General features: G+C 37.9%; 1 protein-coding gene across 21 annotated transcripts in view; it reads right to left on the reverse strand.

Moving 5' to 3' along the window:
- The window catches only part of CEP126 (centrosomal protein 126), a 134,823-nt gene that overhangs the window by 60,813 nt on the left and 52,130 nt on the right, over nt 1-21,880 (reverse strand). For 17 of the 21 annotated variants that reach the window (XM_054241782.2, XM_078339898.1, XM_054241776.2 and 14 more), the window contains exons 7-8: nt 17,514-17,626; nt 13,996-14,071 (exon numbers count right to left, since the gene is read on the reverse strand). In XM_054241782.2, coding sequence (XP_054097757.2) covers nt 13,996-14,071; nt 17,514-17,626 — 189 coding nt within the window. Of the gene's footprint in view, nt 1-75; nt 1,312-13,995; nt 14,072-17,513; nt 19,113-21,880 lie in introns of those variants that run through there. The other 4 variants (XM_078339899.1, XM_054241779.2, XM_054241781.2 and 1 more) reach the window with 4 other exon arrangements.

The following is a 21,880-nucleotide window of genomic DNA, read 5'->3' on the forward strand; positions in this document are numbered from 1 at the left end:
TTCAAAATGATGGCAGTGAGTTAATAAAAATTCCCAGTGTATTACTTGAACTAAAGAAAAAATAGGTAATGTAGATAGTTTTTGTCATATGCTTGTTATTCATTGGTAGTACAAAAAGATGAAGGAAATGATATCAGTTATAATGAATTATAAATAAAAGAAAAGAAAACTTAAGGAAAGATTAGTAACTTTTATGATCAGCTGAGCAGATCAAACATCCTAGAAACAGACCCAATTAGATATAAGAACATGTAATCAAAGAAGCATCAAAGACTTGACAGAAGAGAAAGATGATTTTACAAATTAGTTGTTGCTTATAAAATAATCAATTTGGGCTGGATGCAGTGGTCCATGTCTATAATCCCAGCATTTCGGGAGGCTGAGGCAGGAGGATCACTTGAGGTCAGGAATTTGAGACCAGACTGGCCAACATGGTGACACCCTGTCTCTACCAAAAATATAAAAATCAGCCAGGTATTATTGTGAGCGCCTGTAATTCCAGCTACTTAGGAGGCTGAGGCAGGAGAATCACTTGAACCCGGAAATGGAGGTTGCAGTGAGCTGAGATTGTGCCACTGTGCTTCAGCCTGGGTGACACACTCCATCTCAAAAAAAAAAAAGTCAATTTGGAGTTTTATTTCCCACTGTTTGTTTAAACAAATTCCGAAGAAATTAAAGACAAATTTAAGGAATCAATCCATTAATTAAAGCAACCCAGAAGAAAATGAAACAAATGTTTCTAAATTTCTATATTGGTAAAGTTCTTTGACAAAGTTTAAAAGTAATGGACAAATCAGTAAGAAAAGACTAAAACATTAAACATGCTTTAAAGCAAGTCTTCCCCAATAGACTTTAAATTTCTGAAGAGCAATACTTTTGTATATTTTGTTCATTATTGTAAATGTTGAGTATTCCTTATCCAGAATGTTTGGGACCAGATGTGTTTCAGATTTTGGATTTTTTTCGAGTTTTGGATATTTGCATATACATGAGACGTGTTGGCGATGAGACCTAAGTTTAAACATGAAACTCAGCTTGGTGCAATGGCTCACACCTGTAATCCCAACACTTTGGGAGGTCGAGGTCAGTGGATCACCTGAAGTTAGGAGTTCAAAACCAGCCTGGCCAACATGGTGAAGCCTTGTCTCTACTAAAAATACAAAAATTATCCAGGTGTAGTGGCACATGCCTGTAGTCCCAGCTAATTGGGAGGCTGAGGCAGGAGAATCAATTGAACTTGGAAGGCAGATGTTGCAATGAGCTGAGACTGTGCCACTGCACTCCAGCCTGGGTGACAGAGTGAGACTCCACCTCAAAAAAAAAAAAAAAAAAGAAAAAAATCATGAAACTCATTTATGTTTCATATACATCTTATACACATACCTGAAAGTAATTTTATATAATATTTTAAATAATTTTGTCCATGAAATGAAGTTTGTTTATACTGAACTATCAGAAAGCAAAGACATTGCTGTATCAGCAACCCATGTGGATGATCTGTGGTTGTTTGGATCACTATTATTCCTGATTCCAAATTTATATGCTACTGATAAGCAATAATGTTCTTACACCTATTCGCACATAAGTACTTAACATTAAAAAACTATGACGTATCATTTATACAGTGAGAAAATAATGTGTTCAGGGCAACTAAGCAGCATAGTAATATCACCAGAATACCTGTGTCAACTGTTCAACAACAGCAACAAGGAACAATGACAGGGTTCCAATCTTAGGTATTAAGCTACATTTTGATCAAATGGCTATTGTACACTGTATTTTATTTTCTTAGGTGAGAAGAAATATCAGAAACAGCTGAGGCACTAAAAAACTAGGTCCTCTAGGGATGAGAAAATATTCTGCTAGATGACTTTAAAATATGTTTGTAGCTGGGCGCGGTGGCTCAATCCTGTAATCCCAGCACTTTGGGAGGCCAAGGCGGATGGATCACGAGGTTGAGAGATCGAGACCATCCTGGTCAACATGGTGAAACCCCATCTCTACTAAAAATACAAAAAATTAGCTAGGCACGGTGGTGCGTGCCTGTATTCCCAGCTACTCAAGAGGCTGAGGCAGGAGAATTGCCTGAACCCAGGAGGCGGAGGTTGCGGTGAGCCGAGATCATGCCATTGCACTCCAGTCTGGGTAACAACAGCGAGACTTTGTCTCAAAATAAAAAAAAAAGTTTCTTCTAGCATCTTCTGCCTCATTTACAATTTTTTTTGTCTTAGAAGCCTCTCCTTGATTTTATGAACAGACATAATTTCTTGTTGCTATGACTATACACTGCTCTTGTTGTTCAATATACCCATCACACAATTTCATCATATTGTCAATTGGCACCCTTTTATTTTTGCAATGATAACAATGTCATTATCACTATTAACATAATCATCTTAATTCAGAGTTCTTTTGGCTATTTCATCATTGGTCAATGAAAACCCCTGGAATTATTATCAACGTTAATAACTTCTTTGTATCCACTTCTTCCAGCTTACTATGGACTCTGAAGGTATATTTTTTGCTTATGTAATGAGATGAGACATCATTTTGTCCTCACTTAACATACGGAATCCTTCAGTCACTACCTTGTTCACTGTCACTGAACATAGTTGCAGGCCAGAGACTGTGCCAGGAATGCACAATTGTGTCTTTAGTCCCTGTGTTCCAAGTATTTGCAACAGCAAGTATTGCATCCTTCATGCTAAACTTGCTTCAGAAACCTTCTACACCCATACCTCTGTTCATTGTTGCTGGCATGCTGTTCAAGAAACTGTTTATATATATTTACTCTTCATCTAAGGATACTCTGTTCACATGGCTGAATTAATGAAGTAATATTTGGGAGAAAGCACATGGCATAAACATTATTTTTGATGAAAATTACAGCTGGAGGATGAACAGAACAGTTGTCAAAGAATAACAAAATCTTGCAGTCATCATTCAATCCAGCTTTCTTGATATAAAATGTTTGTGAAACCAATCACAAACATTGAAAAGATGTCCCTGATGATCCAAGTTCTTTTGTTAGCATATTAATGGACTGCTAAGAAATTCTCTCCTTGAAAACAGTGAGGACACAAGCTTTTGCCTATCATAGCAAGTTTACTCTTAGGCGTGACTGAGTCATTAGTGCATCCCAGCAATTATTCTGTTTTTTTTTTTTTTTTTGCAGACCGAGTCTTGCTCTGTTGTCATGCTGGAGTGCACTGGTGCAATCTTGGCTCACTGCAACCTCTGCTTCACAGGTTCAAGCGATTTTCCTGCTTCAGCCTCCTGAGTAGTTGGGACTACAGGTGTGTGCCACCATGCCCAGCTAATTTTTTGTATTTTTAGTAGAGACAGGGTTTCACCGTATTAGCCAGGATGGTCTTGATCTCCAGACCTTGTGATCCACCCACCTCAACCTCCTAAAGTGCTGAGATTACAGGTGTGAGCCACCGTGCCCAGCCTATTCTGTTATTCTTAATTCTTGTAAGGACTTGTCTCATCAGCTATAGTCAATGTCTTCCTTGAATAACAACACCAAAACTGATGTTTCATCAGCAACATATACTTGTTTTGGTATCAGATTTTCATCAGCAATGACCTTGGCAAACTCTTCAATGAATTTCTCTGCTACTTTGTAATCAGCAGATGCTTGATCACCACAAATCTTTAAAAATAATGCTATGTAATGCTGTTATCTTAAATTTCTATAACTAGCCTGTTGAATATTCATAGTTCGCTTCAATTTTGAGTTCATCATGATAGATCTTTGCTTGTTTCATGATCAGCATACCATTAAGTGGCACGTGTTCACTTCAACGCTGATGGATCCACTCTTCCACCTCATGACTGAAATGTTCATTTTTAACTTTATGCAGTGTTCTTACATTTTATGTTAACTTCTGTTCATCTCTTCCAGAATAGAACTTCAACAGTTATCCTTCCATTTCTTCAGGTCATATATTGTAGTCATTCCAACACCCTCCTTTCCTATATGACATTTTATACTTACATTGCTGGTATAGTTTCTCCAACAGTTTGACTTTCTGGGCTATCAATAAACAGAAATGTTTCCTCTTTTTCTTATCACTGCTACCCACAGGGTTGTATCCTCAGGTCTTTCTGATATTTTCAACAATATCTTTACATCACAAAGCAGAGAAAAAGCCAAAAAAAATACAGTGAGTAATGCATGTAGGTCTTGGCTCCATGTGGGGCCTCATGGGGAATCTGCCGTTGGTACATATACCATTTTATTACTCTTTGTGAGCATGTTTACATGGGTGAATCTGGGTGTGGATGGAAATGATATAGCACAGCTGAAGAGGGTTGAGAGGATCTTTTTTTCCCCTTGGGGATGCTGAAGAAACTCTGTGGTCTGAGCCTGTGTTTTGGCTGTGATCCATCACACAAAGTCAGGTGTGAAATTTTTCATTTGAGGTAGCATGTCAGTGCTCAAAAAGTTTTGGATTTTGAAGCATTTTTGATTTTGAAATATTTGGATTAGGGATATTCAACCTGTATATCCAGTAGCTACCTATAAGCTGAAAATTAGCTCTCAATAATCAGTTATTAGATGAACAAATAAAAATTAAAACAAAGATGGCCAATCGCTAACATCTTGGGATTGCAGCTCTCAGTGAAAGTGCAGAGAACAAGAGGATGCCATACTTTCAGACAAATTTTGGTCGCTCACGGAGCAGAAGATTCCAAGTGGAGGAGCCGCACATGTCACCAGCGCGACTCTTGTGGCCAGCGCAGCGGTTTTGCCGGCACCTCAGCATGGCAGCTCTTGGTGCAGAGAAAACGAGACTGGTTACTCTTCTGACAGAGGTTTGGAGCTCCGGGAAGGTAGAGTCGCCTATTATGGACTCAAGAAGGAAGCCAGACTGGAGATTCCCGGGCAGAAAAGCAGCATCAATCTTAATGCCGCTGTTTTGGTTGGCGCAGTGGGTTGCTCATATTTTGGCCCTGGGAATTAACAATTTAGATGTCGACCCAGAGACCTAATCTGAAAGTTGGTAATTATAAAGATGACAGGTGGATAAATTTACAATGATGGGAAGAAACCAGCGTAAAAAGGCTGAGAATACTCAAAATCAGAATGCCTCTCCCTCTAAAGAGGATCACAGTTCCACATCAACAAGGGAACAAGGCTTGATGGAGAACGAGCGCATACCATTAACAGAATCAGGCTTCAGAGCATGGATAATAAGAAACTTCTGTGAGTTAAAAGAACATGTTGTAGCTCAACGTAAAGAAACTAAGAACTTTGAAAAAAGGTTTGACAAAATCCTAATGAGAACAGACAACTTAGAGAGGAATATAAGGGAATTAATGGATCTGAAGAATACAATACAGGAACTCTGAGAAGTATGCACAGGTTTAAACCCTTTAATTGTTCAAGCAGAAGACAGGATATCAGAGGTTGAAGTCCAACTTAATGAAATAAAACGGGAAGAAAAGATTAGAGAAAAAAGGATAAAAAGGAATGAGCAAAGTCTCCAAGAAATGTGGGACTATGTGAAAAGACCAAATTTACATTTGATAGGTGTACCTGAATGTGATGGAGAGAATGAATCCAAGCTGGAAAATATTCTTCAGGATATTATTTAGGAAAATTTTCCTAAACTAGCGAAGCAGGTCAATTTTCAACCCCAGGTAATACAGAGAACACCACAAAGATATTCCTCAAGAAGAGCAACCCCAAGGCACATAATCCTTAGATTCACCAGGGTTGAAACGAAGGAGAAAATACTAAGGGCAGCCAGAGAGAAAGGTCAGATTACCCACAAAGGGAAGCCTATGAGACTTACAGCAGATCTCTCAGCAGAAACTCTACAAGCCAGAAGATAGTGGGGGCCAATATTCAACATCCTTAAAGAACAGAACCTTCAGCCCAGAATTTCATATCCAGCCAAACTAAGCTTCACGACTGAAGGAAAAATAAAATCTTTTATGAACAACCAAGTACTCAGAGATTTTATTACAACCAGGCCTGCTTTACAAGAGCTTCTGAAAGAAGCATTACACATAGAAAGAAACAACCAGTATTAGCCTTTCTAAAAATATACCAAAAAGTAAAGAGCATCAACATAAAGAAGAATTTACATCAACGAATGGATAAAACAGCCAGTTAACATCAAATGGCAGTAATCCTAAATTTAAAACGACTAAATCCCCCAATCAAAAGATACAGCCAAAACCCAACAGTATGCTACATCCAGACCCATTTCACATGCAAGGATACACAAAGACTCAAAACAAAGGGATGGAGAAAGATTTACCAACCAAATGGAGAGCAAAAATAAATAAATACATGAAAAGCAGGAGTTGCAATTCTTGTATCTGATAAAATAGATTTTAAAGCAACAAAGATGAAGATGGTGCTGTGAGAACAACCCAGGATTGGAGCTCTTCTCGTTGAATCTGCAAACGGTGAGTCAGAGTGGCATTTCCAGACTGATCTTTGTTGCCCACAGAATGGGGAAACTCCCAAGTATAAAAAAGACACGGGACACCAGGCAGTAGGTCTGCCTGGCGAAGCCGGCAGCCGGGGCGGCGGCGGCCGGCCCTACCCAGCAATCCCCACAGGGCGCGCTTGTCCGGGTGCCCTGTTGAACCGGCAACCTGAGACTTGAGAGGGCTGGACTTGAGACAGAATGAGACTTGGACAATAGGCCAGCCCAGGGGATTGCAGGGATTGGGATACCCAGTGGGACGAACAAAACCGCGATTTCAAACTATCCCGAGCAGACGGTCCGAGACGCTCTGTGGGGGAGGGGCGTCCACCACTACCGAGGCAACCCGCCCCAACTGAGATACACGCCCACTGCAGACGCAGCCAGCCGTTGCCGAGGCAACCCGTCCCTACTGAGATACACGCCCACTGCTGACGCAGCCTGCCGTTGCTGAGGCAACACGCTACAACGAAGAGAATCCGCCGCAGGGCGTGGCGGAGACCACAGCAGAGCTGGCAGGAACAGCGCGAATCACACAACAGCAGGGTGGAGCCTCGGCAGCCAAACAGTGGCTAGTCTGCCTTCTAGCTGGGCAGGACACCTGATCGGACATCCAAAAATAAAGCCCAAACCCCTCAACACAGAGCATTTGAGAAAAAAAAAAAAAGGGTTTTTTAATGAGCTCTGTTGCAGCAGAATCAAACATAGCAGCCTAACAGCCCTGAATGAACAACAGAGTGCACAGCTCAGCAATTAAACCCCTATAAAGTACAAACTGTCTCCTCAAGCAGCTCCCTGACCCCTCTATATCCAAAAGACTGACATTAGGCAGGCATCATCCTGGGACAAAGAGAGCAGAAAAAGAAACTGGTAGCATCCCTCGCTGTGCCACAGCTACTAGAGGTGCACCCCAGACAAGCAGGGTCTGGAGCGGACCTCAGCAGTCATACAGCGAAGGGGCTAGACTGGTAGAAGGAAAACCAAGCAACAGAAATACTTCATCATCAACATTCTGGGTGTCCACTCAGAGACCCAAACGAAAAGTCAGCAACTACGCAGACGACCAGTGGACAAATCCACAAAGATGGGAAGAAACCAGCGCAAAAAGGAGGAAAACACCCGGAACCAGAACACCTTGCCTCCTAGAAAGGACCAAAACTCCTCACCAGCAAGGGAGCAAAGCTGGATGGAGAATGACTGTGACGAAATGACAGAATTAGAATTCAGAAGATGGATAATGAGAAACTTTTGTGAGCTAAAAGATCATGTATTAAATCAATGCAAAGAAACTAAGAACCTTGAAAAAAGATTTGAAAAAAGATTCGAGGAAATGATAACAAGAATGGATACCTTAGAGAGGAATATGAATGAATTAAAGGAGCTGAAAAACACAATACGAGAACTTCGCGAAGCAAACACAAGTTTCAATAGCCAAATTGACCAAGCAGAAGAAAGAATATCTGAAGTCGAAGACCAACTCAATGAAATAAAACGAGAAACCAAGATCAGAGAAAAAAGCGCAAAAAGGAATGAACAAAGTCTCCAAGAAATGTGGGACTATGTGAAAAGACCTAACCTACGTTTGATAGGTGTACCAGAAGGGGACGAAGAGAATGAATCCAAGCTGGAAAATACTCTTCAGGACATCATCCAGGAAAATTTCCCCCACCTAGCAAGACAAGCCAACACTCAATTGCAGGAAATACAGAGAACACCACAAAGATATTCCACAAGAAGAGCAACCCCAAGGCACATAATCGTCAGATTCAACAGGGTTGAAATAAAGGAGAGAATACTAAGGGCGGCCAGAGAGAAAGGTCGGGTCACCCACAAAGGGAAGCCCATCAGACTCACAGCAGATCTCTCGGCAGAAACACTACAAGCCAGAAGAGAGTGGGGGCCAATATTCAACATTCTTAAAGAAAAGAACTTTCAACCCAGAATTTCATATCCAGCCAAACTGAGCTTCAGAAGTGAAGGAAGAATAAAATCCTTTGCAAACAAGCAAGTACTCAGAGATTTTGTCACCACCAGGCCTGCTTTACAAGAGCTCCTAAAAGAGGCACTACACATAGAAAGGATCAATCAGTACCAGCCATTCCAAAATCACACTGAATGCTAAAGAGCATCAACATAATGAAGAATCTACAACAACTAACAGGCAAAACAACCACTTAGCATCAAAATGGCAGTATCAAATTCACACATAACAATATTAACCCTAAATGTAAATGGACTAAATGCACCAATCAAAAGACACAGACTGGCAAATTGGATAAAAAGCCAAAACCCATCAGTGTGCTGTATCTAGGAAACCCATCTCACATGCAAGGATACACAAAGGCTCAAAATAAAGGGATGGAGGAAGATTTACCAAGCAAATGGAAAGCAAAAAATAGCAGGAGTTGCAATTCTCATCTCTGATAAAATAGACTTTAAAGCAACAAAGATCAAAAGAGACAAAGAAGGACATTACATAATGGTAAAAGGATCGATACAACAAGAAGAGCTAACGATCCTAAACATATATGGACCCAACACAGGAGCACCCAGATACATAAGGCAAGTTCTTAATGACTTACAAAAGGACTTAGACTCCCACACAATAATAGTGGGAGACTTTAACACTCCACTGTCAATACTAGACAGATCAACCGGACAGAAAATCAACAAGGATACCCAGGGCTTGAACTCAGACCTGGAGCAAGCAAACCTGGTGGACATTTACAGAACTCTCCACCCCAAATCCACAGAATACACATTCTTCTCAGCACCACATCACACCTACTCTAAAATTGAGCACATAATTGGAAGTAAAGCACTGCTCAACAAATGCAAAACAACTGAAATCATAACAAACAGCCTCTCAGACCATAGTGCAATCAAGTTAGAACTCAGAATTCAGAAACCGACCCAGAACCGCACAGCTTCACGGAAACTGAACAACTGGCTCTTGAATGTTGACTGGGTAAACAACGAAATGAAGGTAGAAATAAAGAAGTTCTTTGAAAACAATGAGAACGAAGACACAACGTGCCAGAACCTCTGGGACACATTTAAAGCAGTCTCTAGAGGAAAGTATATAGCAATAAGTGCCCATATGAGGAGAATGGAGAGATCCAAAATTGACACCCTATCGTCAAAATTGAAAGAGCTAGAGGAGCAAGATCAAAAAAACTCAAAACCCAGCAGAAGACAAGAAATTACTAAGATCAGAGCTGAGCTGAAGGAGATTGAGACACGAAAAACCCTTCAAAAAATCAATAAATCCAAGAGCTGGTTTTTTGAAAAGATCAACAAAATAGACAGACCACTAGCCAGGTTGATTAAAAAGAAAAGAGAGAACAACCAAATAGATGCAATAAAAAATGATAAAGGGGAAATCACCACAGATTCCACAGAAATTCAAACCATCATCAGAGAATATTACAAACAACTCTATGCGCATAAACTAGTAAACCTGGAAGAAATGGATAAATTCCTGAACTCCTGTGTCCTCCCAAGCCTAAACCAGGAGGAAGCTGAAACTATGAATAGACCAATAACAAGGTCTGAAGTCGAGGCAGCAATTAAGAGCCTACCACACATAAAAAGCCCAGGTCCAGACGGGTTCACAGCCGAATTCTACCAGACACACAAGGAAGAGCTGGTACCATTCCTTCTAAAACTATTTCAAACAATCCAAAAAGAGGGAATCCTTCCCAAATCATTTTATTAGACCAACATCATCCTGATACCAAAACCCGGCAGAGACCCAACGAGAAAAGAAAACTTCAGGCCAATATCCATGATGAACATAGATGCAAAAATCTTCAATAAAATATTGGCAAGCCGATTGCAACAGCAAATCAAAAAACTTATTCATCATGATCAAGTAGGATTCATCCCGGGGATGCAAGGCTGGTTCAACATACGCAAGTCTATCAACGTAATTCACCACATAAACAGAACCAAAAACAAAAACCACATGATTATCTCAATTGACGCAGAGAAGGCATTTGACAAAATTCAACAGCCCTTTATGCTAAAAACCCTCAATAAACTCGGTATCGATGGAACGTATCTCAAAGTAATAAAAGCTATTTATGACAAACCAACAGCCAATATCATACTGAATGGGCAAAAACTGGAAGCATTCCCTTTGAAATCTGGTACTAGACAAGGATGCCCTCTCTCACCACTCCTATTCAATATAGTACTGGACGTTCTAGCCAGAGCAATCAGGCAAGAAAAAGAAATAAAGGGTATTCAAATAGGAAAGGTGGAAGCCAAATTGTCTCTATTTGCAGACGACATGATAGTATACCTAGAAGACCCCATTGCCTCAGCCCAAAAACTCCTGAAACTGATAAACAACTTCAGCAAAGTCTCAGGATATAAAATCAATGTGCAAAAATCACAAGCATTCGTCTACACCAATAACAGACTTAAAGAAAGCCAAATCAAGAGCGAACTGCCATTCGCAATTGCTACAAAAAGAATAAAATACCTTGGAATACAACTCACAAGGAACGTAACAGACCTCTTCAAGGAGAACTACAAACCACTGCTCAACGAAATCAGAGAGGACACAAACAGATGGAGAAACATTCCATGTTCATGGTTAGGAAGAATTAATATCGTGAAAATGGCTATACTGCCCAAAGTAATTTACAGAATCAACGCTATCCCCATCAAGCTACCATTGACTTTCTTCACAGAACTGGAAAAAACCACCATGAACTTCATATGGAACCAAAAGAGAGCCCGCATAGCCAAGTCAATTCTAAGCAAAAAGAACACAGCGGGGGGCATCACACTACTGGATTTCAAACTATACTACAAGGCTACAGTAATCAAAACAGCATGGTACTGGTACCAAAACAGAGATATAGACCAATGGAACAAAACAGAGGCACCGGAGGCAACACAACATACATACAACTATACAATCTTTGATAAACCTGACAAAAACAAGCAATGGGGCAAGGATTCCATGTTTAACAAATGGTGTTGGGAAAACTGGGTAGCCATGTGCAGAAAGCAGAAACTGGATCCCTTCCTGACACCTTACACTAAAATTAACTCCAGATGGATTAAAGACTTAAACATAAGACCTGGCACCATAAAAACCCTAGAAGGAAATCTAGGCAAAACTATCCAGGACATAGGAGTAGGCAAGGACTTCATGAACAAAACACCAAAAGCATTGGCAACAAAAGCCAAAATAGACAAATGGGACCTAATGAAACTCCACAGCTTCTGCACGGCAAAAGAAACAGTCACTAGAGTGGATCGGCAACCAACAGAATGGGAAAAAATTTTCGCAGTTTACCCATCTGACAAAGGGCTGATATCCAGAATTTACAAAGAACTCAAACAGATTTACAGGAAAAAAACAAAGAAGCCCATTCAAAAGTGGGCAAAGGATATGAACAGATACTTTACGAAAGAAGACATATATGAGGCCAACAATCATATGAAAAAATGCTCATCGTCACTGGTCATCAGAGAGATGCAAATCAAAACCACATTGAGATACCATCTCACGCCAGTTAGAATGGCGATCATTAAAAAATCTGGAGACAACAGATGCTGGAGAGGATGTGGAGAAAAAGGAACACTTTTACACTGTTGGTGGGAGTGTAAATCAGTTCAACCATTGTGGAAGACAGTGTGGCGATTCCTCAAGGCCTTAGAAATAGAGATTCCATTTGACCCAGCAATTCCATTACTGGGTAAATATCCAAAAGACTATAAATCGTTCTAATATAAGGACACATGTACACGAATGTTCATTGCAGCACTGTTTACAATAGCAAAGACCTGGAATCAACCCAAATGCCCATTGATAATAGACTGGATTGGAAAAATGTGGCACATATACACCATGGAATATTATGCAGCAATCAGAAATGATGAGTTCGTGTCGTTTGTAGGGACATGGATGAATCTGGAGAACATCATCCTCAGCAAACTGACACAAGAACAGAAAATGAAACACTGCATATTCTCACTCATAGGTGGGTGATGAAAAATGAGAACACATGGACACAGAAAGGGGAGTACTAAACACTGGGGTCTATTGGGGGGAAAAAGGGAGGGCCAGTGGGAGAGGGAGGTGGGGAGGGATAGCCTGGGGAGAAATGCCAAATGTGGGTGAAGGGGAGAAGAAAAGCAAAGCACACTGCCATGTGTGTACCTACGCAACTGTCTTGCATGCTCTGCTCATGTACCCCAAAACCTATAATCCAATAAAAAATTAAAAAAAAAAATTATTTAAATTAAAAAACAAAAAAATAAAGCAACAAAGATATAGTGGTAAAAGGATCAATGCAACAACAAGAGCTAATGATCCTAACACCCAGATACATAGAGACTTAGACTCAATGAGACAGAAAATTAATAAGGATATCAAGGACTCAAACTCAGATCTGGAATAAGTAAACTTAATAAATATTTATAGAGCTCTCCACTTCAAATACACAAAATACACATTCTTGTCAATACCACATCACACCTACTCATAGGTTTAAATGAAATATTGATTGGCCATTATTAATACCTATTTTTTTTAGAATAAATCAACATTTCCGTTCTCTCTCCCTCTTTTTCTTCCTCTTTCTTCCTCTCCTTCACTCCTTTTTTTTCTTTCCTTCTCTCAAAAAAAGAAGAAAAGAAATCAACTTGTAGACCTCTAGATCCAGGTCGGCAATGTCTCTCTGATTGCCTGCTTTCCTTCCTTCCCTTCTCTCCCTCGCTCCCTCGCTCCCTCCCTCCCTCCGTCCATCCCTCTCTTCCTCCTTTCCTCCCTTCCTGCCTTCCTCCCTTCCTACAAAAAAAATTCAAAACATATGTGAAAATACAATATAAGTAGAATAACATGCAAATAGTAGTGAAAACATTTTCAACTCATATAAGAATTAGAGTCCTTGATAGCTAAAGAATTTGCAAACATCAGTAAGAAAATTCCAAACTCTAATATCTAAGAAAAAAGTACAAAGAAATCATTCAGAAAAAAATACATAGAAAAGCAATTAAGCATAATATTAATGAAAGGTATAGAAGTCAAAACTAATATAATACTTTTTCTGTCTATGGCAAATATGAAAAGAAAAGATTCTACCTCAAGTTGACATACATCATTAGACATACACTACTAGAAAAATTTTAAATACTTTTTTTGAAAATACTTTAGCAGTATATATGAAAAGCCATATCAATGCTTATTTCTTTTGATCCAGTATTCATTTAATACACAGAGTTCAATATAATAAACATTTACTGGGTGGCATTTACATGTTAGTTACTGTAATTTTAATTCTAGAAATCTACAGAAATAAGTAAAAAATCAGAAAATAACTTGATGTAGAAAGATGTTCAATACATTGTTATTTAGAATAAAGAAACACTGACAATGACCTGGATGTGCAAGGGGGAGGAGAGTTCAGGTTCTAAATGGTGGTTTAATAATTACATAATACGTTAGCATCCGAGAATAGGCATACAAGAAAAAAAAAGTCAATGGGAAGAAAGATCAGAAGAAAATGTTTAAACTAAAACATACCTTCTTCAATATAAGAAGTACACCCTGTAGTTTGTTTTGGCTCACTTGAACTTAGCTGGATACTTTGTCTAAAATTCTACAAAGATAGAATATTGAATTAAAACATATTTCCATATTTAAAATTCATAATATATACATGAATTTTTTAAAAAAACTTTTAATTGCTGTATATATTTTTAGCTATAATTGTTCATGTAACTTGTATATTACATTTTCAAGCTGAATTCAAGAATTATTATAATAAAGATTTTCTATGGTAATTGAATATTATGAAAATGTTTTACGTCCACTAAAAAGTTTTCAAGTTATGATATTGTCCTGGATATTTGGAAGAGGTAAAGTAAGTTGGATGATAATCAAAAGTGCTAATTAGGCCAGGCACGGTGGCTCACTCCTGTAATCCCAGCACTTTGGCAGGCTGAGGCAAGTGGATCACGAGATCAGGGTCAGGAGACCAAGACCATCCTGGCTAACACAGTGAAACCCTGTCTCTACTAAAAAGGGCATGGTGGCACACGCCTGTAGTCCCAGCTACTCAGGAGCCTGAGGCAGGAAAATCACTTGAACCCAGGAGGTAGACGATGCAGTAAGCTGAGATTTTGCCACTGCACCCCAGCCTGTGCAACAGAGTGACACTCCATCTCAAAGAAAAAAAAAAAAGAAATATGAATTAAATAAAAGGTAAGAAAGTACCTTAAAGTTTAAAACCTAGTTGGTTTATCATTGTAAGGGTGAATCACAACTATTAGTCAAAAGCATCTGATTACAGTTAATGTCAAGGATAGATAAATATCTTATGTGACAAAACACAAATAGCTGCCCCAATGCTGCACAGAACCTTAAAAATGGAAGTCTCAGAACACTGGCAAAAAGTGTATGCATCCAGCACTTTCTGAGAGATACCAACTTCCCTTTCCTGAATATGGTCTACCTCCTTCTTTATTCCCATTTTGTTTCACTCTTAGCAATAATTGTTTTCTCTTAGATAAAACTGCCCGGCTAAAAAAAAAAAAAAAAAAAAAAAGAAAAGAAAAAACTGCCTGGCTATGACTATCCATAGCTTTTGTTCAATCTGATCTGAGGAGAAACTGCAGATTTTTGCAACAGTTATCCTTCAGTAGATCTTATAGTTTTGTTTGATCTCCATTATCGATGTGAGATACCTTGGACTGAAACCCTGGTGCAAAGTGACAACTGTACGTTTTCTATCTTTCACTTATCTCTTTGAGATTTTCTCCATATGGATGTCACGGGCTGGAGAAAATCCAGTATAATAACATGCATTTCTTAATACAAAGTGACAAGGCCACTGCTGTAGTAACTGAACCCTTGCTTACACTCGGAATAAAAAACAAAAACAAAACAAGACAACATGATAAGGACAAAAAAATTTGGTTCAGGAACACTGACCTACATATTCTTGGGCTAATAAGACTTTGGAAGATGTGTAAGTGGATGTGTGAGTGGAAGATCTATTTGTGAAAGGGGAAGTGAGGTTTCTGAAAAGGACAAAAATGGACTCTAAATACAGTAAGACAGAATGCAAAAGAGCAAGAGATAGAATAGAATAAGACATAGCAAAAATAAAATGAATTTATAGAGGGCACTAATAACAGGCATTTAAAATTTTGTTCATTTTCTTGGTTATAACAACTACATATTACTTTTAAATTTATAATATATTAATGAAAATAAAGAAAAATTAAGCGTAAGGATGTTTTCACATTATGGATCTTGAGATGTTTGATGGGACATGGCAGTTGAAATGGAAGGCTTTATTAGGCATTATTATATTTGTAATCAGGAAGTTATGTCTGTAATTAACCATTGTGCTATTAAGCAATGAAAATATGTAGGTAATGAGATTAACTTTATTTACATAAATATACAACTAAATGACTTGCTTTGCTGATAAGATTAGGTAATTATTGATTATTCTCCACATTAATAATCTTATTCATATAAAAATCAGTATTTCCTATAATATACAAATCACAGGACCCTAAACTGATAACTTGGAATATAAATTCTTCATATGGCATTCTATTAAAAAATTCCAGTTCTATTAAAAAAGTCAGAGTGATATTTAAAGTGGAAACTCCAAGTGAAATGCTATTTGCTTATCTATCTAGACTTTTAATATTCTAAGGCTAATCCTTGGATCAAGTTAGACCTCTAGAAAAATGCCATATTTGACTTCATTTACTTAGATCTTACAGAATTACTTCTATTTACTTTAATCTTAATTTATTTAATATTTTTGAGAGACAGGGTCTCTCTCTGTTACCTGGGCTGGAGTACAGTGAAACAATCATAGCTTACTGCAGCCTCAGACTCCTGGGCTCATGCATCCTCTTATTTCAGCCTCCCAAATAGCTGGGACTACAGGCATGTACCAGCATGCCTGGCTAATGTTATTATTTTTACTTTTGCAGAGATAAGGTCTTGCTATGTTGCTCAGGCTGGTCTTGAACTCCTGAGCTCAAGTAATCCTCCTGCCTTGGCCTCCCAAAGTGCTGGGACTACAGGCATAAGCCACCACGCCTGGCCATTATTTTAAAATTGTTACTACGCTTTTCAGTTTTATTGAAGATCTCGATCTTGAACAGCCATATCAAATGCTTTATTCATTTGTTGTGGAACTATTATTAGGAACTATTCATTATGTATTTCAAAATTCCCTATGAAAAGTCCTCAATGGGAAATGTTTTAAAAAACTGTATCCCAAACAACAACATCATTATCAATATCCCTTGAGAATTATATAACTCATCTAATTTTCCTTTTTGCCATGTCTTCCAGAAGCTCAGACACAAATAGATCATATGGAACTATAGTTGTCTTTATAGTTAGCCGCATTTTTTTTTTTTTTTTTTGAGATGGAGTCTTACTCTTGTTGCCCAGGATGGAGTGTAATGGTGCAATCTCTCAGCTCACTGTAACCTCCTCCCGAGTAGCTGGGATTACAGGTGCCTGCCACCATGCCTGGCTAATTTTTTGTATGTTTAGTAGAAACGAAGTTTCATCATGTTAGTCAGGCTCGTGTTGAACTCCTGACCTCAGGTGATCCACCCACCTCGGCCTCCCAGAGTGCTGGGATTACAGGTGTGAGCCACTGCACCTGGCCTAGCATACTTGTTTCTTCAATCTGTGTCTCTAATTTACTTTTCTTTCTTTTTAAAGTATATATTTAGCTTTGTTGAATTTTGTTGTGAAAGACCTTATTTTTTTTCCAGCATTAGCTATCAATAATAACAAATAAAATAATAATGGTGATTTAAAGTTGGTTTAAAACTTTCACTAGTAACTGATTTTACAGTCTAACTGGAATACAGCAAGTAGATATAGTGCAATAATCTCCCATAAAGATTCCAATATTGCTTTACAAATGGCTTTGGGTATAATTATGTTTATGTTGTGGTATACAGTTTACAGGCACAGCACAGTCCTTTAAGAACCTATGTTTTCCAAGCAATTTTCCAATACTGAATAAAGATTTTGATGACTATTGTACTTACGTTAATTTGCTCATTGTACTTCTGTCCTACAGATCCAGGGTTTTGTCTTTTCTGCTCTGAAATATTTCTCCGCTTAGTTTCAATAATTCTTTTTCTTCTCATAACAGTAGACCCTTAAACAAATGCAAGCACAATGTCAAATATTATGCAAGTTGAGTAGCTACTAACATCAAGAAAACTCTGTAAGTTTAATTCATCCTGTGAGCATATTTTATTGAGCTCCTCTTATATGTTCTATACATGGTACAGTTAAAGTGATGAATTCAACAACATGCTTGCTTCTGAGGGATTTATAGTTTAGAGCAGTAACCTCCAGAGCATGATGTAGAACACCAGAAGGTTGCATAAGATAATCCACTGGTGTGCTGGAAGAACATATTAGAATTCTAATTCATATTTATTATCTAAAAATTAGAAGTTAAACTTTACTCATGTAATACATGACAGACACTGGCACCCTGGTTATTTTGCAAGGTAGATGCTCATATAATGCATGAAGTAAACTCAGTTATCTTAGAAGAGTTAAAGTTCCAAGCTTGAGAGTTTGACAGTGGTATCAACATTCATTAGTTCTCTTTAGCTTCCTGTAATGTACTAAAATTTATATGTGCACAGGTAAGTGAATTTATGCATATCTTATAGTATCTTAGGAAGTCCTCACAAAATAACAAAGTGGCTAGAATAACTCTTGTAGGGCTCCTACTATATCTATGATGTTTATTATTTAAGGTGAATTGTAGGTACATGAATGTTTATCATATTTTTCTTTGCTTTTTATGACTATTTAAAAACATATTCTTGCAAAATCACAGATCAAAATAATGCTAGTAATGCAAAGATAGGTAAACAACAGCAAGGCTAACACATTTCTTTTTCTCATTACAAACTCTTTGCCACATAATGACAGTAACATCACAAATTCAAAAATTATCAATTATAACAATAACTTTTACTCTGTATATTGTGCTGTGAGATATTAGCTAATAATATCATACAGAATGTAAAATTTTACTTTACCTTATATTTAACCAATTTCTGATTAAGGTTCTTAATGAATATATTAGTACAGTAATATATGTGTATGCTATATATGTGTTCAAAATTCTTATTAATAGATTACAATAAAAAGTCTTAGAATCCATTGGTTTAGAAGAATGAATATAAATGAATTATTGCCATAAAATGCTCAAATTGGACATATAGCTATAAACGGAATTAAGTGAAAGCACAGAGGGTACAGTGACTTTGTACGAATAAGGAAAAGTTTCATAAAGTTTGTCTGAGCTTGGTCTTAAAGGAGTAGTTAACCTTCTGGCCCCGTTTTTTTTAAGAAAGGTAGTAGGTTACCAAATAAAAGAGCACATTTAATTAATTAATTAATTAATTAATTTATTTTTGAGATGGAATCTTGCACTGTTGCCCAGGCTGGAGTGCAGTAGGGCAATCTTAGCTCACTGCAACCTCCACCTCCCAGGTTCAAGTGATTTTCCTGCCTCAGCATCCTGAGTAGCTGGGATTCCAGGTGCGTGCCAGCATGCCCAGGTGATTTTTGTAGTTTTAGTAGAGACGGGGTTTCACCGGTGAGCCACCGCGCCCAGCCTAAAAGGACAGTTTGAGTCAGAAAGAACATTATATACAAAGGCATAATGATGACACATATTTAAGTTTCGTGGGGCCAAGGGTGAAAATTCAATTGGTCTGGGACATAGATATGCACGTGTGTAAGCACTTATATGTCTTGGGAAATAAATGGAAATGTGTGCATGTGCTTAATGATAAGAGCCTTACAGAAAAGCCTTCACTTGACAGGGCGCAGTGGCTCACGCCTGTAATACTAGGACTTTGGGAGGCTGAGGTGGGTGGATAACCTGAGGTTGGGAGTTTGAGACCAGACTGACCAACATGGAGAAACACCGTTTCTACTAAAAATACAAAAAAATTAGCCAGGTGTGGTGGTGCATGCCCGTAATCCCAGCTACTCGGGAGACTGAGGCAGGAGAACTGCTTGAACCTGGGAGGCTGAGGTTGAGGTGAGCCGAGTTCAAGCTATTGCACTCCAGCCTGGGCAACAAGAGCGAAACTCAGTCTCAAAACAAAACAAAACAAACAAAAAAGACTTTACCTTTCAAGAAAGTAAGCTAGTAACTGAATACCTGACATCTGAGAGTAAGAAATAATAACGTAATACTAATATTTATTTAGCATTTATACTTTGGCAGGTATTGTTCTAAGGGCTATAGGTGCTATTATCATCATTATTCTTACATATAAAAATTAAGATGAAAAAATGTTCAATACCACTAATCATTAGAGAAAGGCGAATCAAAACCACAATGAGATACCATTTCACACTCAGCATAACTACTATTAAAAAGCCAAAAATTAACATGCTGGTGAGGTTGTAAAGAAAAGGGAATATTTATATGTTGCTGGTGGGAATCTAAATTAGTTCAGCCATTGTAGAAAGCAGTTGGGAAATTTCTCAAAGAACTTAAAGTAGAAGTACCATTCAACTTCTATTTTATAAATCTTTCTATCATAAAGACACGTGCATGTGTATGCTTACTGCAGTTCTACTCACAATAGCAAAGACATGGCATCAACCTAAGTGCCCATCAATGGTAGGCTGGATAAAAAAAGTGTGGTACATATACAACACGGAATACTATGTAGACATAAAAAGGAACAAGATCATGTCCTTTGTGGCAACATGGATGGAGCTAGAGGCCATTAATCTAAGCAAACTAACACAAAAACCTAAGGAAACCAAATACTGCATGTTTTCACGTTTAAGTGGGAGCTAAACTTTCGTAATGAAGGGAAGAACAGACCCTGGGGCCTACTTCAGGGTTCAGGGTGGGAGGAGAGTGAGAACTGAAAAACAACCTATTAGGTACTATGCCTATTGCCTGGGTGACAAATAATCTGTACACCAAAACCTAGTGACATGCAATTTACCTATATAACAAACATATACATGTACTCCTGAACCTAAAATAAAAGTTAAAAAAAGAAACAAAATAAGAAATTAAGGCTCTGGGGTGGGAGGAGGATAAGTAACTTGCCTAACATCACAGAGCAAGTAAGGGGCAAAGCTAGGGATTCAGCTCCAATTAGTTGCGCTCTAAAATCTAAACTTCTAGCTCTTACCCATATGCTAGTAATTTTCATTCTGATTTGACTGTGTCTCATAGAAATAAATATATTTTACATTGTAACCTTTGATACATATGTATTTTTATAAAATATATTTATCCTCACAACATATGATACCTTCTAAGTTTCCATTCTAGAATATTCTAATTCTAAAATTAGGCTTCATTAAAAAATATTAGTTACCAGTTGTTTCCACCTGTAGTGATATGCTAAGTGCTATATATGCAAACTGTTATAGTTTCCCGTGAGATAATTTGGGCAGCAATATAGATTCTATGTTGTTTTCTATTCTTGGAATTTTCTTTCACCAAATCTTCAGAAGTCCTCATTTTTCTTTATCTAAAAAGCTTTAAACACCTTGAATAAAAATTTCCTTGTTCACATAACTGCTGTGTCAAGGTTTTATCTCATCCCTCAGTTTGCTCATCAATCTTCTGAAATCACTTTTATACTTTCTTGATTGAATTATTTATCATTGTGCTTTACTGTTCTTTGTGTTCTTTTTTTTTGTTTGTTTGTAGAAAGTGATTTATTTTAAAGAAAGAGACAAACAGGAGAGAAAGAGAGAAAGAAACAGCTAACTCTCACCCTGAGTGAGAAAATCCAGAAAGATGGAATCCAGGAGAGGAAAGCAGCTTCCACACTGAGTGGAAGGGAATAGAGAAAGAGATGGAGTTTAGGAGGGGAAGACAAGCTTCCATGAGAGTGTGTGGAAGGGGACTCCAGAGGGAAAATCCAGGATAGAGAAAAACAGCTTCCATGAACAAAGTGTTCATGGAAGGGGATCCAAATATGGAGTCCCATTCTTTGTGTTCTTTGTAGTTTTGTGGATTGTAGATTATTGATCACAGGAAAATACACAGTATATGCTTAAAACTGTTTATGTATTTTTCTATTCACATACGTGTGCTTAAATATTATCTAGCAATTAATACAATAGCTGAGCACTTTGCTATTTTTGCAAAAATAATGTAGCTTACACTGGTGTCTCTGGCCAAATTCCTAGTTTCATATGAAAATTCTAGATACAATAGTTTCACCACGAAAACTCAAAACTACTAATCTTCAATAAAGCATTATAATTTAAAAAGTCTGTAGTATTCTTAATTGTAAACATAAGAAAAAATACTGGAGATGTTCTTAGAATTAGAGCTTTGGAAAAAATCTTAGAAGTTAACTAGTTCAACATGTAACCCCTGGATCTAAATTAC

The sequence above is a fragment of the Callithrix jacchus genome, chromosome 10 (assembly GCF_049354715.1).
Source record: "Callithrix jacchus isolate 240 chromosome 10, calJac240_pri, whole genome shotgun sequence".
NCBI lineage: Eukaryota > Metazoa > Chordata > Mammalia > Primates > Cebidae > Callithrix > Callithrix jacchus.